This window comes from Biomphalaria glabrata, chromosome 9 (genome assembly GCF_947242115.1).
Source record: "Biomphalaria glabrata chromosome 9, xgBioGlab47.1, whole genome shotgun sequence".
In the NCBI taxonomy this organism is placed as follows: domain Eukaryota; kingdom Metazoa; phylum Mollusca; class Gastropoda; family Planorbidae; genus Biomphalaria; species Biomphalaria glabrata.
The window spans coordinates 35,649,715-35,669,856 of NC_074719.1; the positions used below are offsets into that span (position 1 = coordinate 35,649,715).

General features: G+C 34.3%; 1 protein-coding gene across 2 annotated transcripts; it reads right to left on the bottom strand.

Moving 5' to 3' along the window:
- Positions 1-1,403: 1,403 nt before the first annotated feature.
- Positions 1,404-19,601, bottom strand: LOC106074759 (uncharacterized). Of its 2 annotated transcripts, none has more exons than XM_056041154.1 (6): positions 19,090-19,601; positions 15,318-15,370; positions 10,957-11,160; positions 10,700-10,798; positions 6,083-6,200; positions 1,404-2,855 (listed from the first exon to the last, which is right to left on the bottom strand). In XM_056041154.1, the coding sequence occupies exons 1-6, from the start codon at positions 19,323-19,325 to the stop codon at positions 2,624-2,626; spliced, it is 942 nt and encodes a 313-aa protein (XP_055897129.1). In that variant the 5' UTR covers positions 19,326-19,601; the 3' UTR covers positions 1,404-2,623. The 2 variants fall into 2 exon arrangements, with proteins under 2 accessions (XP_055897129.1, XP_055897130.1); XM_056041155.1 differs by lacking the exon at positions 1,404-2,855 and adding an exon at positions 2,875-3,404.
- Between the last annotated feature and the right edge of the window lie 541 nt (positions 19,602-20,142).

Below are 20,142 nucleotides of genomic sequence, written 5' to 3' on the forward strand. Positions count from 1 at the left end.
GTAAATAATATAGTTTATAATAGTAGGGGCCTATAGTACAATAGATCAGTAAATAATATAGTTTATAATAGTAGGGGCCTATAGTACAATAGATCAGTAAATAATATAGTTTATAATAGTATAGCACAATAGATCAGTAAATAATATAGTTTATAATAGTATAGCACACTAGATCAGTAAATAATATAGTTTATAATAGTATAGTACAATAGATCAGTAAATAATATAGTTTATAATAGTAGGGGCCTATAGTATAATAGATCAGTAAATAATATAGTTTATAATAGTAGGGGCCTATAGTACAATAGATCAGTAAATAATATAGTTTATAATAGTAGGGGCCTATAGTACAATAGATCAGTAAATAATATAGTTTATAATAGTAGGGGCCTATAGTACAATAGATCAGTAAATAATATAGTTTATAATAGTAGGGGCCTATAGTACAATAGATCAGTAAATAATATAGTTTATAATAGTATAGCACAATAGATCAGTAAATAATATAGTTTATAATAGTATAGCACACTAGATCAGTAAATAATATAGTTTATAATAGTATAGTACAATAGATCAGTAAATAATATAGTTTATAATAGTAGGGGCCTATAGTATAATAGATCAGTAAATAATATAGTTTATAATAGTAGGGGCCTATAGTACAATAGATCAGTAAATAATATAGTTTATAATAGTAGGGGCCTATAGTACAATAGATCAGTAAATAATATAGTTTATAATAGTAGGGGCCTATAGTACAATAGATCAGTAAATAATATAGTTTATAATAGTAGGGGCCTATAGTACAATAGATCAGTAAATAATATAGTTTATAATAGTAGGGGCCTATAGTACAATAGATCAGTAAATAATATAGTTTATAATAGTAGGGGCCTATAGTACAATAGATCAGTAAATAATATAGTTTATAATAGTAGGGGCCTATAGTACAATAGATCAGTAAATAGTATAGTTTATAATAGTAGGGGCCTATAGTACAATAGATCAGTAAATAATATAGTTTATAATAGTAGGGGCCTATAGTACAATAGATCAGTAAATAATATAGTTTATAATAGTAGGGGCCAATAGTACAATAGATCAGTAAATAATATAGTTTATAATAGTAGGGGCCTATAGTACAATAGATCAGTAAATAATATAATATAGTGCGTTATCATGCTCCTAAAAAATTGTTCATCGGGTTTCAGTCGAGCCTCTTTTGTTGAGATTTTGAGAGAGAGAGAAGGTTTATTTTATGCTTTAACATTGTTCTCTATTTTGAATTTACCCCCCCCCCCCCCATTTTTTTTCCAGGGGGTTTTGAGTTTAAAGACCATTCCAGAGGATTTTGAGTTTAAAACCCCAGCTCGTCAGTAAAAAAAAAATATAAAGCAAATTACAGTCACCAACTACGATGAGCTTAGCCAAAGGTTTTTTGAGTTTACCCCTCCCCTTTTTTTTTAATAAAAAAATTAAGGCAAATAACAGTCATTTAACTACATGAATGTAGCCATAGAGGGTTGGGTTTCAATGTAGATAAGTTGGTTTTTCAGGTTAAAACCAACTTCCAATAAAAAGAAAAGCAAAGCTACAGTCACTTAATTGCATAAGGGTTTGTGTTTAACCCCCTAAACCTTTTTATAGGTATGATACCAACTGTATAGAGTGACAATGAATGGCTGCTGGTCACTTTAAAGTATAACGAGTGCAGGTGGGTTTGTGTTTAATACCCAAGGATAAGAATATGATTCTCTATTTATATTCAACACGAAGGAGATGCCACAGTGGCCAATTCTCTGATCTTCCATATTTGTTATTATAGACAAAGGAGTAGTATTTATACACAGCATACATGGGTTACATATATAATACTGTACACGCAATCTTAACATACTAAAAAGTATTAAATGTGCCCAAATTAAATTCTCAAGGGGCTTAGGTTAGATTCAATAATGTATTATCTCAAGGTTTTATCAAACACTATAGCATTACAAAAATATTAAAGCCATCACGTAGAAAGAGTAATATCTCCTTTCTCTAAACAGAATAACCAAAAAGAACCACAAACACCCTGCTCAGACCAGGTCAGCTCTCTAACTGACTAGACTAATCACTGGATGGATACTAAAACTTTATTAAGCCCCTTGAAAAACCTGTGATAAAACAGTTCACAACTCACAACTAATAAAATTAACAAACACACACACACTCACATCTTACACACACCTGCTCTTGACAGAATTACAATTTTATAATAGAAGAGTAGCAGGACACTACTCAGAATATGCTTTTTTTTTTTTCATTTCTTATACAGAAAATAATGTTTCTCCCGATGGGAGATCTCCCAGGAACCCTTGCTGGCAAGGGGTAGATGTCTACTATCGTTCCACTAACTACAGAAAGAACCTATTTTTGGGTATAAGAGCCGTTCGAAATATACATATCTACCTATCTATATATCTCTCTGTGTGTACAAAGAAAAAAAAAACTCACGCCCCCCCCCCCCCCCAAAAAAAAAAAATCTTGGCTACGCACATGTTGTATTGCGCATCCAGATTTTGTTGTGCTAAAATTTCTTCGATCTTTTTTTATCTCTACTATCATAATCTTCAAATGGAGTTTAACCTGTCGCACCTTTATCTTCAGCCAAATACCGGAATTTAGTTCTACTTTCCTTATTAATTATTTCTAAAGTGGGTGCATATTCAGTCCTATCTGTCGGATAAGTGCTATTTTTGCGAGCATTTAATTTGGTGTTTCCTGCTCCTCCGAGATAAACATCTTTAATTACTTCTATTTCTTGCGTACTAAGATACTTTAAATCATTTTTTGCATCCTCAAAACCTCCTTGTCTGAGGAATAGATAAATGTAAAAATGCATATAGAAGTCTGTTGACGCAATAAAAGAAAATATAGTGTCTTAAAAGTACTAAAATATCTCAGTTTTGACATTTAAAATTAATAGGAATCTACATATTAAAAAGGAAGCGCGGTGGCCGAGCGGTAAAACGCTTGGTTTCTGAATTAGAGGTCTAGGGTTCGAATCCTAGTGAAGCCTGGGATTTTTAATTTCGGGATCTTTGGGCACTTCTGAGTCCACCCACCTCTAATGGATACATGACATTAGTTGGGGAAAAGTAAAGGCGGTTGGTCATTGTGCTGGCCACGTGTTTATTGGCCTACTCGAACACTTTTTCATATGGCTGTGGAGGTCAAGGTGGCTTTTGCTTTGGTGATAGAGGACCCGGCACGCTTTTCTTCAATGTTTTCTTGCTGTCCATAGATTTCTTGGTCACCGTCTCTCTCCAACTAGTGCGGTCTAAGACCACACGACACCCTCTTTAAACGTAGGCCAAAGAAACAGATGACCTTTACATCATCTGCCTTATAGAACACAAGGTCTGAAAGAGGAACGTTTAACTTTAACATATTAAACAAAATCAGCATTGGCTATTATATCAGCAAGAAAAATTCGGTTTTAAGAACATTGTTGTTGTTTTTTTAAATACTGGGTGTGGTGACACGGTTGCTGTGTGGTCAACCGTGACACACGGTCAAGTGTTGAGTATCGAGAGTTAGGGGACTTGGGGGAAGTGACTAGTGTGTAAACACGAGAGAGAGAAAGAAAGGTGAGCGAGTGAAGCAGGAGATCTGTACATAACGTTGCTGTGTATATGTGTTATGTTAAAATGTTGCACAATTAAAAGACACTTTAAACGTAAAAGGACTTGTTTCTTCACATGGCCTCTTATCTTTTGAAAATGACCTTTCCATTCGCTAAAAAAATATTTCCAACAGCATTAGGCCAACTAAAATATTTGTTTTATGTTTTAGGGTCCTACATCATAAGTGTAAGATTGTTTTATATAGTTTAAACTTGGAAACCATGGTGCTCTCAGTGTATGTCTTTATTTACGTTATAGACAACTAACATTACTGAAGCAGGCCGTTTTGGCGCCGCCATTTTGGCGCGAAGGTCGTTTTGGCGCGAGCCGTTTTGGCGACGGGACGTTTTGGTGCGAAATACACTATATACGTTTATTGTATTATTTCTTTTAAAAGAATTATTCATATATATGTTTTGTATTACGACATATTTTTCACGTAGTAAATGTAAATGTGTGTTTGTTTTTCACATCATTTTCTTTAATAAACATTTTGGCTTGTGTATGTGTGTTTATTAAGAGGCACACTTTTATTTTCAAAAAGTTTTTTAAGATGTTACTTTAAAATTAAAAACAAAAATCGCGTGAGAGAGGGGAGGGGTGGAGGAAAGAGTATATACAAGGAGTGAAATGTGAGCAGAAGAGCGGGGGCTGGATAGGTGTCACATGTAATGACCATTCCCAAGGAGATGATACGCCAGACGCATGACGCCAACGACCAGTTGGTCGGTGCTGGTCTTGTCTTCATTTGTTTAACTCTACCTGCGTCAATGCGAGATGTGTCACCGAAATCACCCCTACCCAATTTCTCAAAATATATCTTTTCATGTTAAAGTTTGAACTACCACATTCCGTGTCTTGATCTTTAAAATGTGTGGAGTTATTGTCGTCATTCAGCGTAATAGACCTTTAGATGTTAACATGGTTTTTGTTATATTAAAGTGTGACACTTAGCTAGTTCGTATATTACACTAATGTCAAATAAAAAAAAATCTTTTGGAAAGAAATCCAAAAATGTCATCTAGTGCGATTAGCAGAATTCACATATAGCATGTTATTACCATTCAGGAATCTGACTTATTATAGGCCTGTATTCATGAAATAAGCAAAACCTTTATAATTAAAAAAAAAAAACAATTCGCTGAACGGTGTTAGAATTCGTACTATACATACAATATTAAGGTAGAGTGAAATAAACATTGTTATAAAAGCTACGTGCTTATTAAGTTATCGTCAAATGATATCTCGCGCCAAAACGTCCCGTCGCCAAAACGGCTCGCGCCAAAACGGCGGCGCCAGAACGGCGGTGCCAAAACGTCACGTACCGAGCATTACCTACTGACTGATGTGCTCGCAGTCTATACGTTCTCTATTTTACCAAGGACCCCTCCTTTTTTTCTTTCTTTCCGTAAATTTGAGTATCACTTTTATCTCTCCTCCCCCCCCCCCCTAAACTCTATGCCTTAACAAATAGTCCCTATTTACACTATATGACTATTCTTCTGCTTTTCAGTTTTTTTTCGAAATATTTGATAGGCTCTATGAAATTTTTTTGGCCTAGTCCTTTTTTTACATCCTGCAAATAGTAGGCCTAATGCTCACATAATACTTTGGCCGAACCTCCCCCTTTCCTTATTTTTGTTTCACTTTCAATAAAATGTGTAGCATTTTAGCAATACCCTTTTTGGCCAGTACAGCATGTTTTAGATTCTAGTACATGACAGGTTTAATCGGAATGGCTTTAAAACGCCTTCCAAACACACTTCTGACATGTCAAGTTGATATCACTTTTCTCTCCACTACCCTTTTTGCTACGTCCCGCCCCCTTAAAAAACTTGAATTGTATAATCTGTTACATTTAACTGGCACGGCCCAATATACTTTTTAGAAGTAAAATTGATTACTGGTTTCACTTATCCCCCCCCCCCTTTTTTTTTTTTTTGTTTTCCACGCAACGCCTTAGGGAATAGTAGTACATACAATCTCTGAGTATTCATAAACTTTTCAGCTCTTTATCGAAATGTTTCAGTCTCTCTGATGCTTTTCAGCATGAGCTTTTTTTTTATCATTGCATGCTGCAGATCGAGCACTCACATAATATTTTAGTTGAACCTCCCCCACCACCACCACCAATTTAACTACCATAATTTTGACCGATGATTTATAGTTAGTTACGCTAAATGACAACGGCCCGCGTATATCCACTTCCCACGCACAAACACACACTTCTAGCATGAGAGCCGTCACAGGTCTGCACAACGTGACAATAAGCTATTGGTCTCCACTGTCTACAGGCTGCAACATCGTAGATAAGTGATCAGGCCTGATAGAACGATAAGTATCGATACAACGCACAAGAGCAATAGTATCGTTTCCTTTAATTTAATTTAAAATAAAAAAAAAAGTATACGTACTTCTCATACTGATGTAATGTTTTAGTTGGGCTTTTTACGGGCTTTGCATCATGCATAATTTTGGAAATTGCTAGTGGAGTCCCTTGTTCATTATTAAAAACGAATTTCTTGGGGTCATCTGGAAAAAAACATTTTTTTTTAAATATTAAAAAAAACAAAAAAAGTGTAATTGTATCAATTAGTTTGCATCTGTCATGCAATTAAATTTGTAATAGATTTAGACTAAGAATAATAAATATGTGCAATTGAAATATTTTTACCAATCGTTCTTGTTTAGCACAATTTCATGCTTTTAATTTTCTCAATGCGGTGGCTGAGTGATAAACATTTGGCTTCCAAACCGGAAGTCCCGGATTCAAATCTTGATGAAGACTGGGATTTATAATTTCGGGTCTTTGGGCGCCTCTAAGTCCTCCCAGCTCTAATGGGTAACTGGCATTAGTTGGAGAAAAGGCGGTTGGTCGTTGTGTAACTGTAGGCCATAAAAATAGATGACCTTTACATCATTTGCCCTATAAACCACAAGGTCTGAAAAAAGGGAACTTTTATGATCCTATCACTTGCCTGGTCCAGTTGGGAAAAGGTGGAGGGGATAAAAAAGGGTGATCTTTTTTGTAAATGCATAAAAAAGCATAATAATAATAATAATCTCTATTATTCATTAGGAAATTTGTCTCACAATTTGCACATTACAACAAACAAAACATTAGAATAATAGAAAACAAAATATATATTCACACCAGACTCACTCAGAATTTACATGCAAAATGTTTATATCAGATAGTTCGACTTGAATTCGAACTATCGATAAGAGGCGACTTATTTAACTTAAAACACAATTTCTTTCCCTACTTCGACACCAAACAAAATCTTTAATTACTAATAGTTAATTAACTAATTGGTTAATTTTTAAAAATGTATTCTTGTTTTGTCAGGTACAAGAAACTATTGTGCAATGTTTAATCTTGATCAGACATTGGGTGTAGGAGAAATAAGGTAAACACATTTTTTACCAGACAGACACAAAATGAGTTGGTATAAGCTTTGTAGAATGCAATAGTAAGTAACAATTCGTTCCAGCATATCCCTTCTAAATATATCGTTAAAGCAATATTCTAAAGAAAGAAGAAAAAGCTCCAACAGTCAACTGTCAGATGTTTGACATTCCCTTCTTCTAAATGAGCTCAATACTGCCCTAAAAAATCATAAATTAAGAAAATCTCCTGGACCAGATAAAATAACAAATGAAATGATACGAGGACTAGGCTCACAGGCCCAAAACTACATACTTAATTTTATCAACCATGCATGGAGAACTGGAGACATACCACAGGAATAGAAAACTGCAAACATAATACCCATTTTAAGGAAAAACAAGGTTACAAGGACAGTTTGTGTGGAAACACAAACTAAGAATCGGCCTCCGAAGTGGTCCACCCAGGCAGGCTTCAATATTTTCAGAAAGAACATCCGAATGAAATTATATCAAAGACAAATGAGAGATAAGAAAGAAGAAAGAAGGTTGACAGATCTTGTGTAGTGCCCCAACGGTCCCGCAGATCAAAGGATAGGTGAAAGTGAATGCAAAGTTAGATGTGAACCTGGCCTAACTAGTTCCCTTTTCAGACCTTGTGGTCTATAGGGCAGATGATGTAAAGTTCATCTGTTTTTGTGGCCTACGGTTAACGAGGGTGTCATGTAGCCAGCACAACGACCAACCGCCTTTACTTTTCCCCAACTAATGTCAGGTACCCATTAGAGCTGGGTGGACTCAGAGGGCGCCCAAAGATTCCGAAGTTGAAAATCCCAGTCTTCACCAGGATTCGAACCCTGGACCCCGGTTCGGAAGCCAAACGCTTTACCGCTCAGCTACAGCGCCTCCTCTGGCCTAACTGAAGTCTCATAATTAAAGTAATTGTTTATAAAAGGCGCAATCTCTTATTCGAATCCTCAAAAAAAAACAAAAAAACATTGCCGCCAATAAAAAAGAAAGATAAGAAAATGCAGTTTACAAGATTACTATTCGTTTTAAATAAGGTCTTATAATGCATACTAAATAGATTTTTCTCTTTAAAAATCTGCTTGCATAAGTGATTGAAAAAAATTGACGCTTTCAGAAAAAAAAAGTAGCCGTTGCATCAGAACTTTGAAAGGTCTAAAATATTGTGATGTCGGATTTTCACTATCTTTTCTAGTTTACGAGATCTAAACGGGACGGACAGACAGACGTACAGATGGACAGACATTTCACACAAAACTAATAGCGTCTTTTCCCATTTCGGGGGCCGCTAATAAACCACCAGGAAACCCAAAAAGTTATAAGCCAATATCTCTAACATCCAACATTGGCAAAATGGCAGGAAAAAATGATTAATAACGGACTTTATTGGTGGCTAGAAAGTACTTGCTCACTCCTCAATGCACAAGCTGGCTTCAGGAAAGCAAGTAGAACAGAAGACCACCTCTTTCGTTTTATCCAGGACACAGTAGATGGGTTTCACGAAAACAAGCACACTACAGCAGTATTTATAGATTTGCAACAAGCCTATGACAGAGTTTGGAGAAAAAAAGTATATTTTTTAAGATAAGAAAAATAGGCATTCACGAAAAAATGTACAGCTGGATCAGGGCATTCCTAAAAAACAAAACCCCAATCCAAACCCGATTTGAAGGCGCAATTACTAGTCAAAAATAAAGTTTGGAAGAAGGACTACCACAAGGTTCAGCCCTTATCTGCACTCTCTTTCTAATCTTCATGAATGACCTCTTGGACCTCATTTCGGCCAATAAGGCACTTTACGCAAATGACCTCTTATTTTGGACTACAGAGAAATATCCAGTGCTGGCTAGATCTAAATTAAACAGAGCCCTCACAACTATCTGCACGTTTTCAAAATTATGGAAAATGGAAATAAACAAAGAAAATTCAGTATATTCAATCTTTAGCCACAGCAACAAAATAGCAAAAAGAAATTACATCCTAAAAATAGACTCACAGCCAATAAATAAAGAAAAAATCCAACATATCTTGGTGTAAAATTAGACCAAAGACTGTCTCTAAAACACTTTATGGCAGATTGAAAAGAAAAGGCATCAAAAAGATTAAACATTAATAAAACATCTAGCAGAAACATCCTGGGGAGCCGAAAAGAAAACCTTAAGACAGTTATACACAGGACACGTCAGATTTGTAATGGATAACTGTCTCTCAATACGAGCAGCCGCCCCAAAAAAAACAACCTATCAATCATCATTAGACACAATCCAAAACCAAGCATTGCATCTAATTAGTGGAGGTATGAGAACTACTCCCACAGCAGCCTTTGAAATAGACTCCAATATTGAACCTCTAAAGTTAAGGCGCAACAAAGCAGCATTAGAAGCTATTGAGAGATACAGAAGGTTGGAGGATGACCATTCTAATAAACTACCAACACAGAGAAATAGGAAAAACAAGCAAAAAAGAGCAAAGAACTCTGATCCAACTTACTGACGAACTAGCCATAAAACACCATCCACCCAATAAGACAGAAAAAATTACCAGATTACAAACATAACTCCTGGACTTAACTACAAACAACCAATCATTAAAACACATTTATTAAATAATACCCTAACAAAAGAATCAAATCCACTGGAGCTCAAAGTAGGCACGCTTGAAACAATTGAAAGCTATCCAAAAACCAAAAACAGCTATTCATATATATATATATATATATATATATATATATATATATATATATATATATATATATATGTATGTATATATATATATATATATATATGTATGTATATATATATATATATATATGTATGTATATATATATATATATATATATATGTATGTATATATATATATATATATATATATATATATGTATGTATATATATATATATATATATATGTATGTATATATATATATATATATATGTATGTATATATATATATATATATATATGTATGTATATATATATATATATATGTATGTATATATATATATATATGTATGTATATATATATATATATATATATATATGTATGTATATATATATATATATATGTATGTATATATATATATATATATATATGTATATATATATATATATGTATATATATATATATATATGTATATATATATATATGTACATATATATGTATACATATATGTATATATATATACATATATGTATATATATATGTATATATATACATATATGTATATATATATGTATATATATATATATATATATATATATATGTATATATATATACATATACATGTATATATATATATATACATATATATTTCATATATGTCAAAAATATTGAAATTTAGTATGTAAACACGATAAAGTCTAATCGTCATTATAAATATTTGGAACAGAACAGAAATTTAGTAAAGTATTGGTATTTGGTATACTTATATTTATAAAAAATTATAATACAGAATATGCCTACTTAAGACACAACAGCATTTAAAGACTTATTGCTAATGAGCAAAACGTTGTATTAAAAGGGAGTATTAAAGATGGAAGATGGGACTCTGAAACAAACAACACATCAACATTTATATATTTATTTTAAGTATATATTTAGATGTTTAAAATTTAAGTTACCTATTTGTGATCTACTGAAATCTTCTGTACATTTTTCATACTGTTCTTTTGTAATACGTTTAATAATTGCTTGGTCTTCTTTTTTTCCTGGGAAAATAGCTATTAAGAAATTCAAACATTAAACATTATTATTCATAAAAAGATAAATTAGGGTTATTTATAGATATATATATATATATATATATATATATATATATATATTGATATTTACGTAAAAAAGAACTGTGTATGTATATAAGCATAATGTTTTTAAATACCATTTTTCTGTAAATCCTCAGGTTGTGGACTTATTTCACGTACTGTTGTTCTATGATTCATGACAGGATGAAAGTGATACACATTGAGAATGCCAGTCCCATTTGAACAAAATGTCTGTACTTCATCTATTAAGACAATTTCATTAATTTTGGTTTCCGTAATAAGGGGCTCACTATCCTTTTCTCCCAGAGACTCATCGTGTTCTGGTGATTGGAAATAAGAATTAAAAATTGTATTATCTAAACTTGAATATCAGAATAAATACTTCATCTGTTTATTCAAATATTGTCTTGTATTAAGCCTTACTATTATAAATTTGAACTTTTATTATAAGCTACTTGTTATCAAAAAATAAATATTGAAGTCGTTTTAAGGGGAAAGGTGGGGCTTCAAGTCAGAATTTTGTGTTTATAATGGGTTACATTAAACTACTTATAGCAACATATACATTTAAAAAGCTTACTTAGGACTTTGGTCCTCCCATGGCGTTCGGCTTATATGGTGGCAAACAAGGTGCGACGTCATGTTATATGTGGACTGTCTCGTTTTCGCTTTCCTCTTTTTGGCTTCCATCTTATGGCTGAATCAAACGTTTTTCTTCTTGCCAAAGGATATGTCCCCGAATCTCATACGACGTTCAGTAAGAATTTTATTCAGGGGACGAGTGCCCTTACGAGAAAGAACTTCTCTATTGGTGACATTCTCTCGATTATGTTATTCCTAGGATCGATTTCAGCAATCAGTGCTGAGCCGCATTTAGTCTCTTTTCAACTTTTATTTATGACTTCCATGGCTCGCGAGGCAAATGACCGTTGGCACAATAAGTGTATTGAGAAGGTGGATGTTGGTCTTCAGGCTGATTGATTTTTTAGCCCAGATAAGCCTTTTTTTGAGGAAGACTGCTCCTGCTTTTTCTATCCGACATGCAACATAATGATAATGTATCTACATTGCTTTTGATAACTGTGCCTTTATCTGTTCAAACTCTGTTTGCCCAATATTGACGGGGTACTTGTTGACTAGTAGCCAATGCGCATAACTTTGGTTTTGCAAAGAATTATCCAGAAGCCGATTCTGAGTCCGTATCTATTGAGACTGTGCTTCATCTTTTGTATCGATTGTATTTCTCTGTACAGGTCCGTATTATTGTCATAGACAGTGACTCTCTCGGATCTATCTTTATAAGCCAATAAAAAAATCTTTAAGGCAGTGAAAATTTACTCCATCATGTCTGTTTATAACCAAAGTTTTGCTTATTTAAACTTTATACTTTTTTTTGCGGTTGCTTTAAAGACAGTGAGATGGAGTTTTGTAGATTAAATTGTGCTGTTTGGCAGCCTTCGGTAGTAATAAGCAATGAGTGATTATTATCAGCTAACATGTCGCTTTTAGTAATGCTTTTCATAGGCAATACATTTAAACAATTAAAATTAATGTTTAAACTATGCTTTAAATTAATGATATAATTCTCCTCTTCCCTCAAGAGTTTGGACGAGAAGAAGTAAAGGAAAGATCACTCTCTTATTTCTGCGGATAGTCACCCCACGAAAAAACAAGAGGGGGGGGGAGAACAAGTGGGTATTCAAGCGTCGATACGGATGGCTGCGCGCTGGACTGTCAAACCCTGCCCGCTCCCATCCCCCTTCGTCCTGCGGGAGGTTTGGACTAGGAAGTAAACTATTTTCAACTCTGAAGGAACATCCGAAACATGTAAAACATTTTACAAACAAACATTGTACAAACACTAAATAGCAGTGCGGGCTTAACCATTGTGACCAAGACGTCATGGAAAGAGAACAAGTAATCTACTATGCATATAGCAGGGCCGGACTTAACCATTGTGGGGCCCTATGCGAAACGGATTTCGCGAGGACAAGTCTGGGTAGGGAAGCGGATAATAAGTGAAATTTAAGAGTTTGTATTAGTAAATAAATTCGTCTAAGCATTTTATTCATTCTTTACTACATACAGAATTACTTTACGAGCCTTGCGTGTAGCAAAGTCATACAGTATATCATAATAATTCTGTTTCCTATATAGATCACGCTCAATAGCAAGAATTACCAAATGTTTCAATCTATCTTTGAGAAATGTTGACCTCAAGTATTTCTTCATTAGTTTGAGGCGCGAGAAGCTTCTTTCACCAGATTACACAATTAAGGCTAATGCATGCTGCCGTTTTTACTTATCTCGCGTAGGATTGGCGTTTTGCATATTGAATGACACCCCAAAATGTCAATTTTTGTCTATATATTTCCGTATATTTGAGGGACTTTTTCGTATATTTTGCAATTTCGGGAGATTTTCAGAGCTCCTGGTAAATCGACAGGAGGGCGCGGGTCCTACGAAAGTGCGGGGCCCACTGCGGTCGCAAAGGTTGCAGTGCCCTAAGGCCGACCATGCAAAATAGCGGTGCATGCTACGCCGCCGGTCGACTAGTATGTTTTAATATGATTGGGGTCAAAAGTTATAACTGTGACTTATACTGATATTTAGTCTCTGTCTCCCCCCCCCCCCCCCACACACACACTGATTTTCTTTACATTGGAATCTTTTCAATGTGTAGCTAATAAATAGTCCAGGGGTGGGCAAATTACAGCCAACGGGCTACACGCGACCCGCCTGAATGTTTTATGTAGCCCGCGGACACCTACAGTAATCCGCTGTGCCCACAGGTTACACATATAAAAAATGCAAATATATTAAAAATGAATAATTTTAAATATCTTTATAAATTATAGAAACTTCTGATCCTTATCACTTATGTTGAAGAGGCTAAAGAAACATTGTCTCTATACACCATTCGAAAATTCTAAAACCTTTAAAGGAAATGAAGATTATTCTTGTTGGAAATATTCCGAAACATTCAGTAAAAGACAAAAACTTAGGCCAGTATTTTAATTCATTGGTATGAAGAACTGTGTTGAAAGTGATGGGTTAGCTTGGAACAAGGTGGCAAGTGTAACTGATGGAGCTGGTGCTTTGACTGAGAAATAAAATAAATTAAAGAACACTATCCCAAACATAAACTCTTAACAGGAATGTTTGCATAAAGCTGCAATGAATACAAATCATATTATTGACCCAATTAACTCAGTGATCAAAGTCATCAGAGCTAGCGGTCTTAATTATAAGCAATTTCGAGAAGTACTGAAGATCTGGAAACAAACCATTCCAATGTTAGGTAACACAGTAGTATCCGCTGGTCTAGCATAGGAAGGTTATTGAGGAGAATATGGACTATCAAGGATTTAATTTTCCTTAAAGGACATTGATTGTGACTTTGTTACTAATATTTCTAATGAAGAGTGGATGACAGACTTCATGTTTTTCGTAATTGGTATTGGAATGGGTCACTTGGACGTGAAATGTATGAGTACGTTAAATCCTTTCATTTCAAACAAAGCTTTCCCATTTCTCCAGGCAAGCAAATGAAAACAGGTTTTGTCATTTTCCTTTACTGAAAGGCGCAATTATTTCTAGTGAAATGGTTGAAAAGTACAATGTTTGGGTTCCTTGATTGTGGAATTTTAAAGCAAATTTTAAGACAACATCAGGAACTTGGAACCAGTTTTTAATAGCCTTAGCTCAACATTAAATGTAGAAGCTGATTCTGCTCCAAATGACATCTCTACAAGCAAATTATGACCTGAAAGAAAAGTTCCAGTTATTTCTTTCGCTGGAGTTTTGAGGGTGCTGCATAACTTTCACATTGTTTGGATTAGTTTAGCATTGACCAAGCTTTTTTTTTGCTTGAAAATAAACAAGTGTAGGCATAGCAGTCACAAGGATAATATTTAGTAAGATAGTTCGAAAGTTCCTGAACATCATGGGCGAGTGTAAATAGTTAAATACTCCACATTAAGTGGAATGTTGTGATGTATACAGACAATAACAAAATTTTAAAAGATATTCGTAAAATTAGTTTAAGAAATTGCTAACTCTTGGTGTAACTCCTCAACTGAGGGTGTAAAAAAAGGAAATGAAAATGTATGATAGGGTATATATGTCAATTAAAAGACATTTTACACAGCTAGCTTATTATTCTGATATATATATATATGCGGCCCCTAATTCCAAATTTTTAAAAATACGCCCTCGATATAAAAAAAGCTTGCCCACCCCTGGTATAGTGAAAACCTGCTCCTATGACTTTAAGCATCATCTTCCCTTGGTTATATTTTATTGATTTATTTTGAGGTTTGTAGTTCATTATTGAAAAATAAGTTTGTTATTCTTTATTAAGTAAATGATACGAGAATTTAAAATAGCTCTGATTGTTGCAGATTTCTTTAAATTATATCTAGATCTATTTGTTTTGGGAGATATGTGCCTATTGTTTGTAATTTAAAGAACTTGCCATCTGTTTCTTCATAGAAACGTCTTCCAGCGTTCTCTTCTCTACCACTGTCACTGTTTGAAGAAATAACAAAAAAAAAAAAACATTAAATAAATTGTCTTATTACTATTTTTTTTCTTCTATATTTTCTTGTTACATAGAGTTACAAAAAACAGATATACATGAAAATGATCATATAAGTAATCATCTTCTCTTTTGAAGTAACGTCTGTATTATATAAGATAATTGAAGAGTGACAAAATTTAAATAAATTGCCATTCATTATTTATCGGTTAATATGAAAGTTCTATTGATCAATTGATAACAAAGTTCTATTTTTTTCAGTTGACATCAAAGTTCTATTCAGTATACCAAACTGTATTTATTCAGATCCTCCGAGAAGCCCAATTTAAAAAAAAAGTGCCTTTATTAATAAACTATTTGCATTTTTTATCGCTGAGTGAATCGAACAGCAATTGTAGCCAATTTTTATAACTTCTTATGTCATTTTGTTTCCAAGGCCGCCGGTTCGTAAAAAACACAAAGCCCATTACAAAGAGAAAGCTACCCTACAGCTTTAAAAAGTTTCCATTGTCCTTTTGGTCATAAATCCCATATATCATGACACTATTGACAAATTAATGTACTTTTACTTTGCATAAATAAAAAATAAATATAATTTACACTATATAACTATTCAAAGTATTTGTATTCTTCATAAACTTAGAACCATATTGCAGTCTGATGTGTCCATATTTTAAAAAGGTTCAAACTGTGTACCGTACACTTTTGCAACTTTAAAAATTTGTGTAAGCTATGATCTTGGTCTCTTTAGTGGGCCCCTGCATTTTGACATTCGACATCATGACATGAGATAATGTACTTAATAAATATATAACTCTATGTGTGGAATACAAGCAACAAGGTTACTAACTTAAAGAACAACATGAATAGCAAGATTTTATGGCATTGGCGTAATATTTAATGAAAAAAAAATTGGATACTCATTTGGGGCCCCTCCTCAAGTAGGACTTTGACATGTTCACCCCCTCCTCCCCTCCTCTAGCTACGCCAGTGCGTGTGTGAAAACCAAGTGAAGAGTTTGCTTATATAATATCTAGGTGGAAGAGAAGTTTCCAGAAAAGGTAGAATTATTAATGGTGAAAAAAAGTGCTTTGAGACACTGGTTGTGGGTTATTCCCGTTTGTCAGGAAGTCCCTTCCAGATTTTCAAACGGGACTTCTTCTTCTTCTTCTAGCCAGCTTTATTGCTGCTGAGCTGTGAGCTCTTTTGAACACTTTGCCAAGGAAAAAAAGTGTGCTGTTTTCTTTAGTTGTTCAACACTGCCGTACAGGGTGTTGGTTATGTTGGGCTGTAGTGGAAGTAGGGTCTGCGTAAGGTGGATTAGGAAGGGGCATTCAAAGAGGATATGGTTTACGGTTTCATAAGGGTGGGCGCAGTGTCTGCAAAGGGGGAGTTGTGTGGAGTTTATTTTGTTCAGATGGTAATTTAATAGAGGTGTGTGTCCTGTTCTTAGTTGGAAAATTGTAGATTGTTCTTTGCTGGGGAGGAAGTTAATACTGTCCAGTTTGTTAGGCATAGTCATTTCTTTGTACATGGCTCTGCCTGTGTTTCCTGATGCCCATTGGGTGAGCCACTCCTCTTTGTGATTGTTGACTAACATTGACCTTAAGGTGAGGTAGATTACAGGTCTGTCTGGTTGTTCCATAGATGAACCTGCCTTTGATAGCTTATCTGCCTTTTCATTTCCCATGATGCCAATGTGTCCAGGGATCCACTGTAGTGTGATATTGATATTTAATTTTAATATCATCTGATGGATTATCCCAATTAGTGTTGTCAACTCTCTTGGGCTGTTTGAGGTGTTGCTGTTAAGTGCTTGCAGAGTGGATTGGGAGTCTGTAAAGACAACAATATCTGATGGTGATTGCACTGCTTCATATAATTTGTTTTCCACTGTCTGTAGTGTTATGGTTATTGCCTCAATTTCGGCTTGAAAGTTTGAGCAGTAATCGCCACAGGGTGCACTTATTTCAAAGTGTTTATTTTTAGGGAAGACCAGGAAGGCACCAAGACCAGCATTGATGGTGGCTTTGAAGGCCGATCCGTCGGTATATATGTGGATAGCTGTTTTTGGTTTTTGGATAGCTTTCAATTGTTTCGAGCGTGCCTATTTTGAGCTCCAGTGGATTTGATTCTTTTGTTAAGGTGTTATTTAGTAAATGTGTTTTAATGGTTGGTTGTCTATAGTTTAGTCCGGGAGTTATTTTTGAAAATCTGTAATTTTTTCTCTGTTATTGGGTAGGTGGTGTTTTATGGCTAGTTCGTCAGTAAGTTGAATCAGAGTTCTTTGATTTTTTTGGCTGTTTTTCCTAATTCTCTGTGTTAGTAGTTTATTAGGATGATCGTCCTCCAACCTTCTGTATCTCTCAATAGCTTCTAATGCTGCTCTGTTGCGCCTTAACTTTAGAGGTTCAATATTGGAGTCTATTTCACAGGGTGCTGTGGGAGTAGTTCTCATACCTCCACTAATTAGACGCAAGGCTTGGTTTTAGATTGTGTCTAATGGTGATTGATAGGTTTTTTTGGTGGCTACTTGTATGGAGAGACAGTTATCCATTATAGATCTGTCGTATCCAGTGTATAACTGTCTTAAGGTTTTCTTTTCAGTTCCCCAGGATGTTCCTGCTAGGTGTTTTATAATGTTTAATTTTTGTGATGCCTTTTCTTTTAAATCTGCCATAAAGTGTTTAAAGACAGTCTTTGGTCTAATTTTACACCAAGATATGTTGGATTTTTTTCTTTATTTATTGGCTGTGAGTCTATTTTTATTATGTAATTTCTTTTTGCTATTTTGTTGCTGTGGCTAAAGATTGAATATACTGAATTTTCTTTGTTTATTTCCATTTTCCATAATTTTGAAAACGTGCAGATAGTTGTGAGGGCTCTGTTTAATTTAGATCTAGTCAGCACTGGATATTTCTCTGTAGTCCAAATTAAAAGGTCGTCTGCGTAAAGTGCCTTATTGACAGAAATGAGGTCCTGAAGGTCATTCATGAAGATTAGAAAGAGAGAGCAGCTAAGGGCGGAGCCTTGTCGTAGTCCTTCTTCCAAACTTTTTTTTTACTAGAGATGGCACCTTCTGATTGGGTTTGGGTGGTTCTGTATTTTAAGAATGCCCTGATCCAGCTGTACATTTTTCCATGGACGCCCATCTTCAAAAATAGACCTTTTCTCCACACTCTATCATAGGCTTGTTGCAAATCTATAAATACTGCTGTAGTGTGCTTGTTTTCATGAAACCCTTCTACTGTGTCCTGAATAAAACGAAAGAGGTGGTCTTCTGTTCTACTTGCTTTCCTGAAGCCAGCTTGTGCATTGTGGAGTGAGCAAGTAGGGCCTACTCTCTAGCCAACAATAAAGTCGGTTATTGATCATTTTTTTCCGCCATTTTTTCAATGTTAGATGTTAGAGATGTTGGTCTACAACTTTTTGGGTCTCCAGGTGGTTTATTTTTCTTTAAAATGGTTATTATATTATGCGGTGATTATATATTTAAAAAAAAGCCTGAGGAAACACCCAGTCTACACTAAATTCCAAGGTATTCAAAGGGGACAATAACTATGAATTAGCTATTAGGGCTATTGACACCAGAGTTAGGCCAAAGTATTTCTAGATGCTCCTTATATCGTGATAAATGTAATAGTTTTTAAACGTTAAAATGTGACATATATTATATGGATGTGTAAACCACATGCTATAAAATGATTACCCGGCTTTCAATCTTTTTATTTTCAGTCCGCTTGAAATTATGGCTAATCCAACACCTGTGATGATGATCCATTTTTTCGATGAATCTTTTATTCCAAACGATGTAGTTGGTCTGCTGAATCTAAAATTTCGTTGGCAGTTCAGTAGGCCTATACTCACTTTTTCGGCAACTTGGCTATGAAGTATTTGAGCGTATTTAGATTTATTTATAAAAGAAACGCTTGCTCTTTTGAACATTTTTAGTTAATGTAATCTAATCTTAATAACTCGTTTAACGTTAGATATATATAGGCCTAGATCTAAATCTAGTTATTGATTTATTTATTTTTTTACACTGAAATTACTTTTAATTCCACTTTAAAATGCGTTGGGCCTATTTCTATTTAATTAAATTAGGCAAAACTTTATTTTGTAGGCCTACTAAATCTACCAATAGATGTGACGTGGTCTTAACACCATTGCATTCTTCTGACTCCGACAATATTTGTTTGCGCGCTTTTGTACGTAGGCGAATTTCCGAACTTCCTTGTTCTTGGAATAAGGGGGAATAATACAGTATAAAGTTATTTCAGATATAAATATTAATAAATATGTGCTTCTGCCAAAGCTATGTATTAAAATGTTATTGTAGGTAAATGAAAATATTAAAATTTTTACATCTCGAACATTGATCTATGTCCTTTAAACAAATATTATCTATAATAATCTAGATAATAAACAAAATATAAGGGACTTTTATTATCAAGCTAACCACAGTGATCTGCTCTTCCTATTCAGATTTAATTCATAGACCAGGTTTACATTATTAGCTGCCCTCGAAAGGTGAAAAGACGCTATTAGTTTAGTGTGGAATGTCAGTCTGTCCGTCCGTCCCGATTAGATCTCGTAAACTAGAAAAGATAGTGAAAATCCGACATCATAATATTTTAGACCATTCAAAGTTCTGATGCAACGACTATTTATCTCTTTTCTGAGAGAGAAAAATCTAATTTGGAAGCAGTTTTTTTCATAAAAATACACCATTTTTACAATTATTCATTATTAATAGTAATAA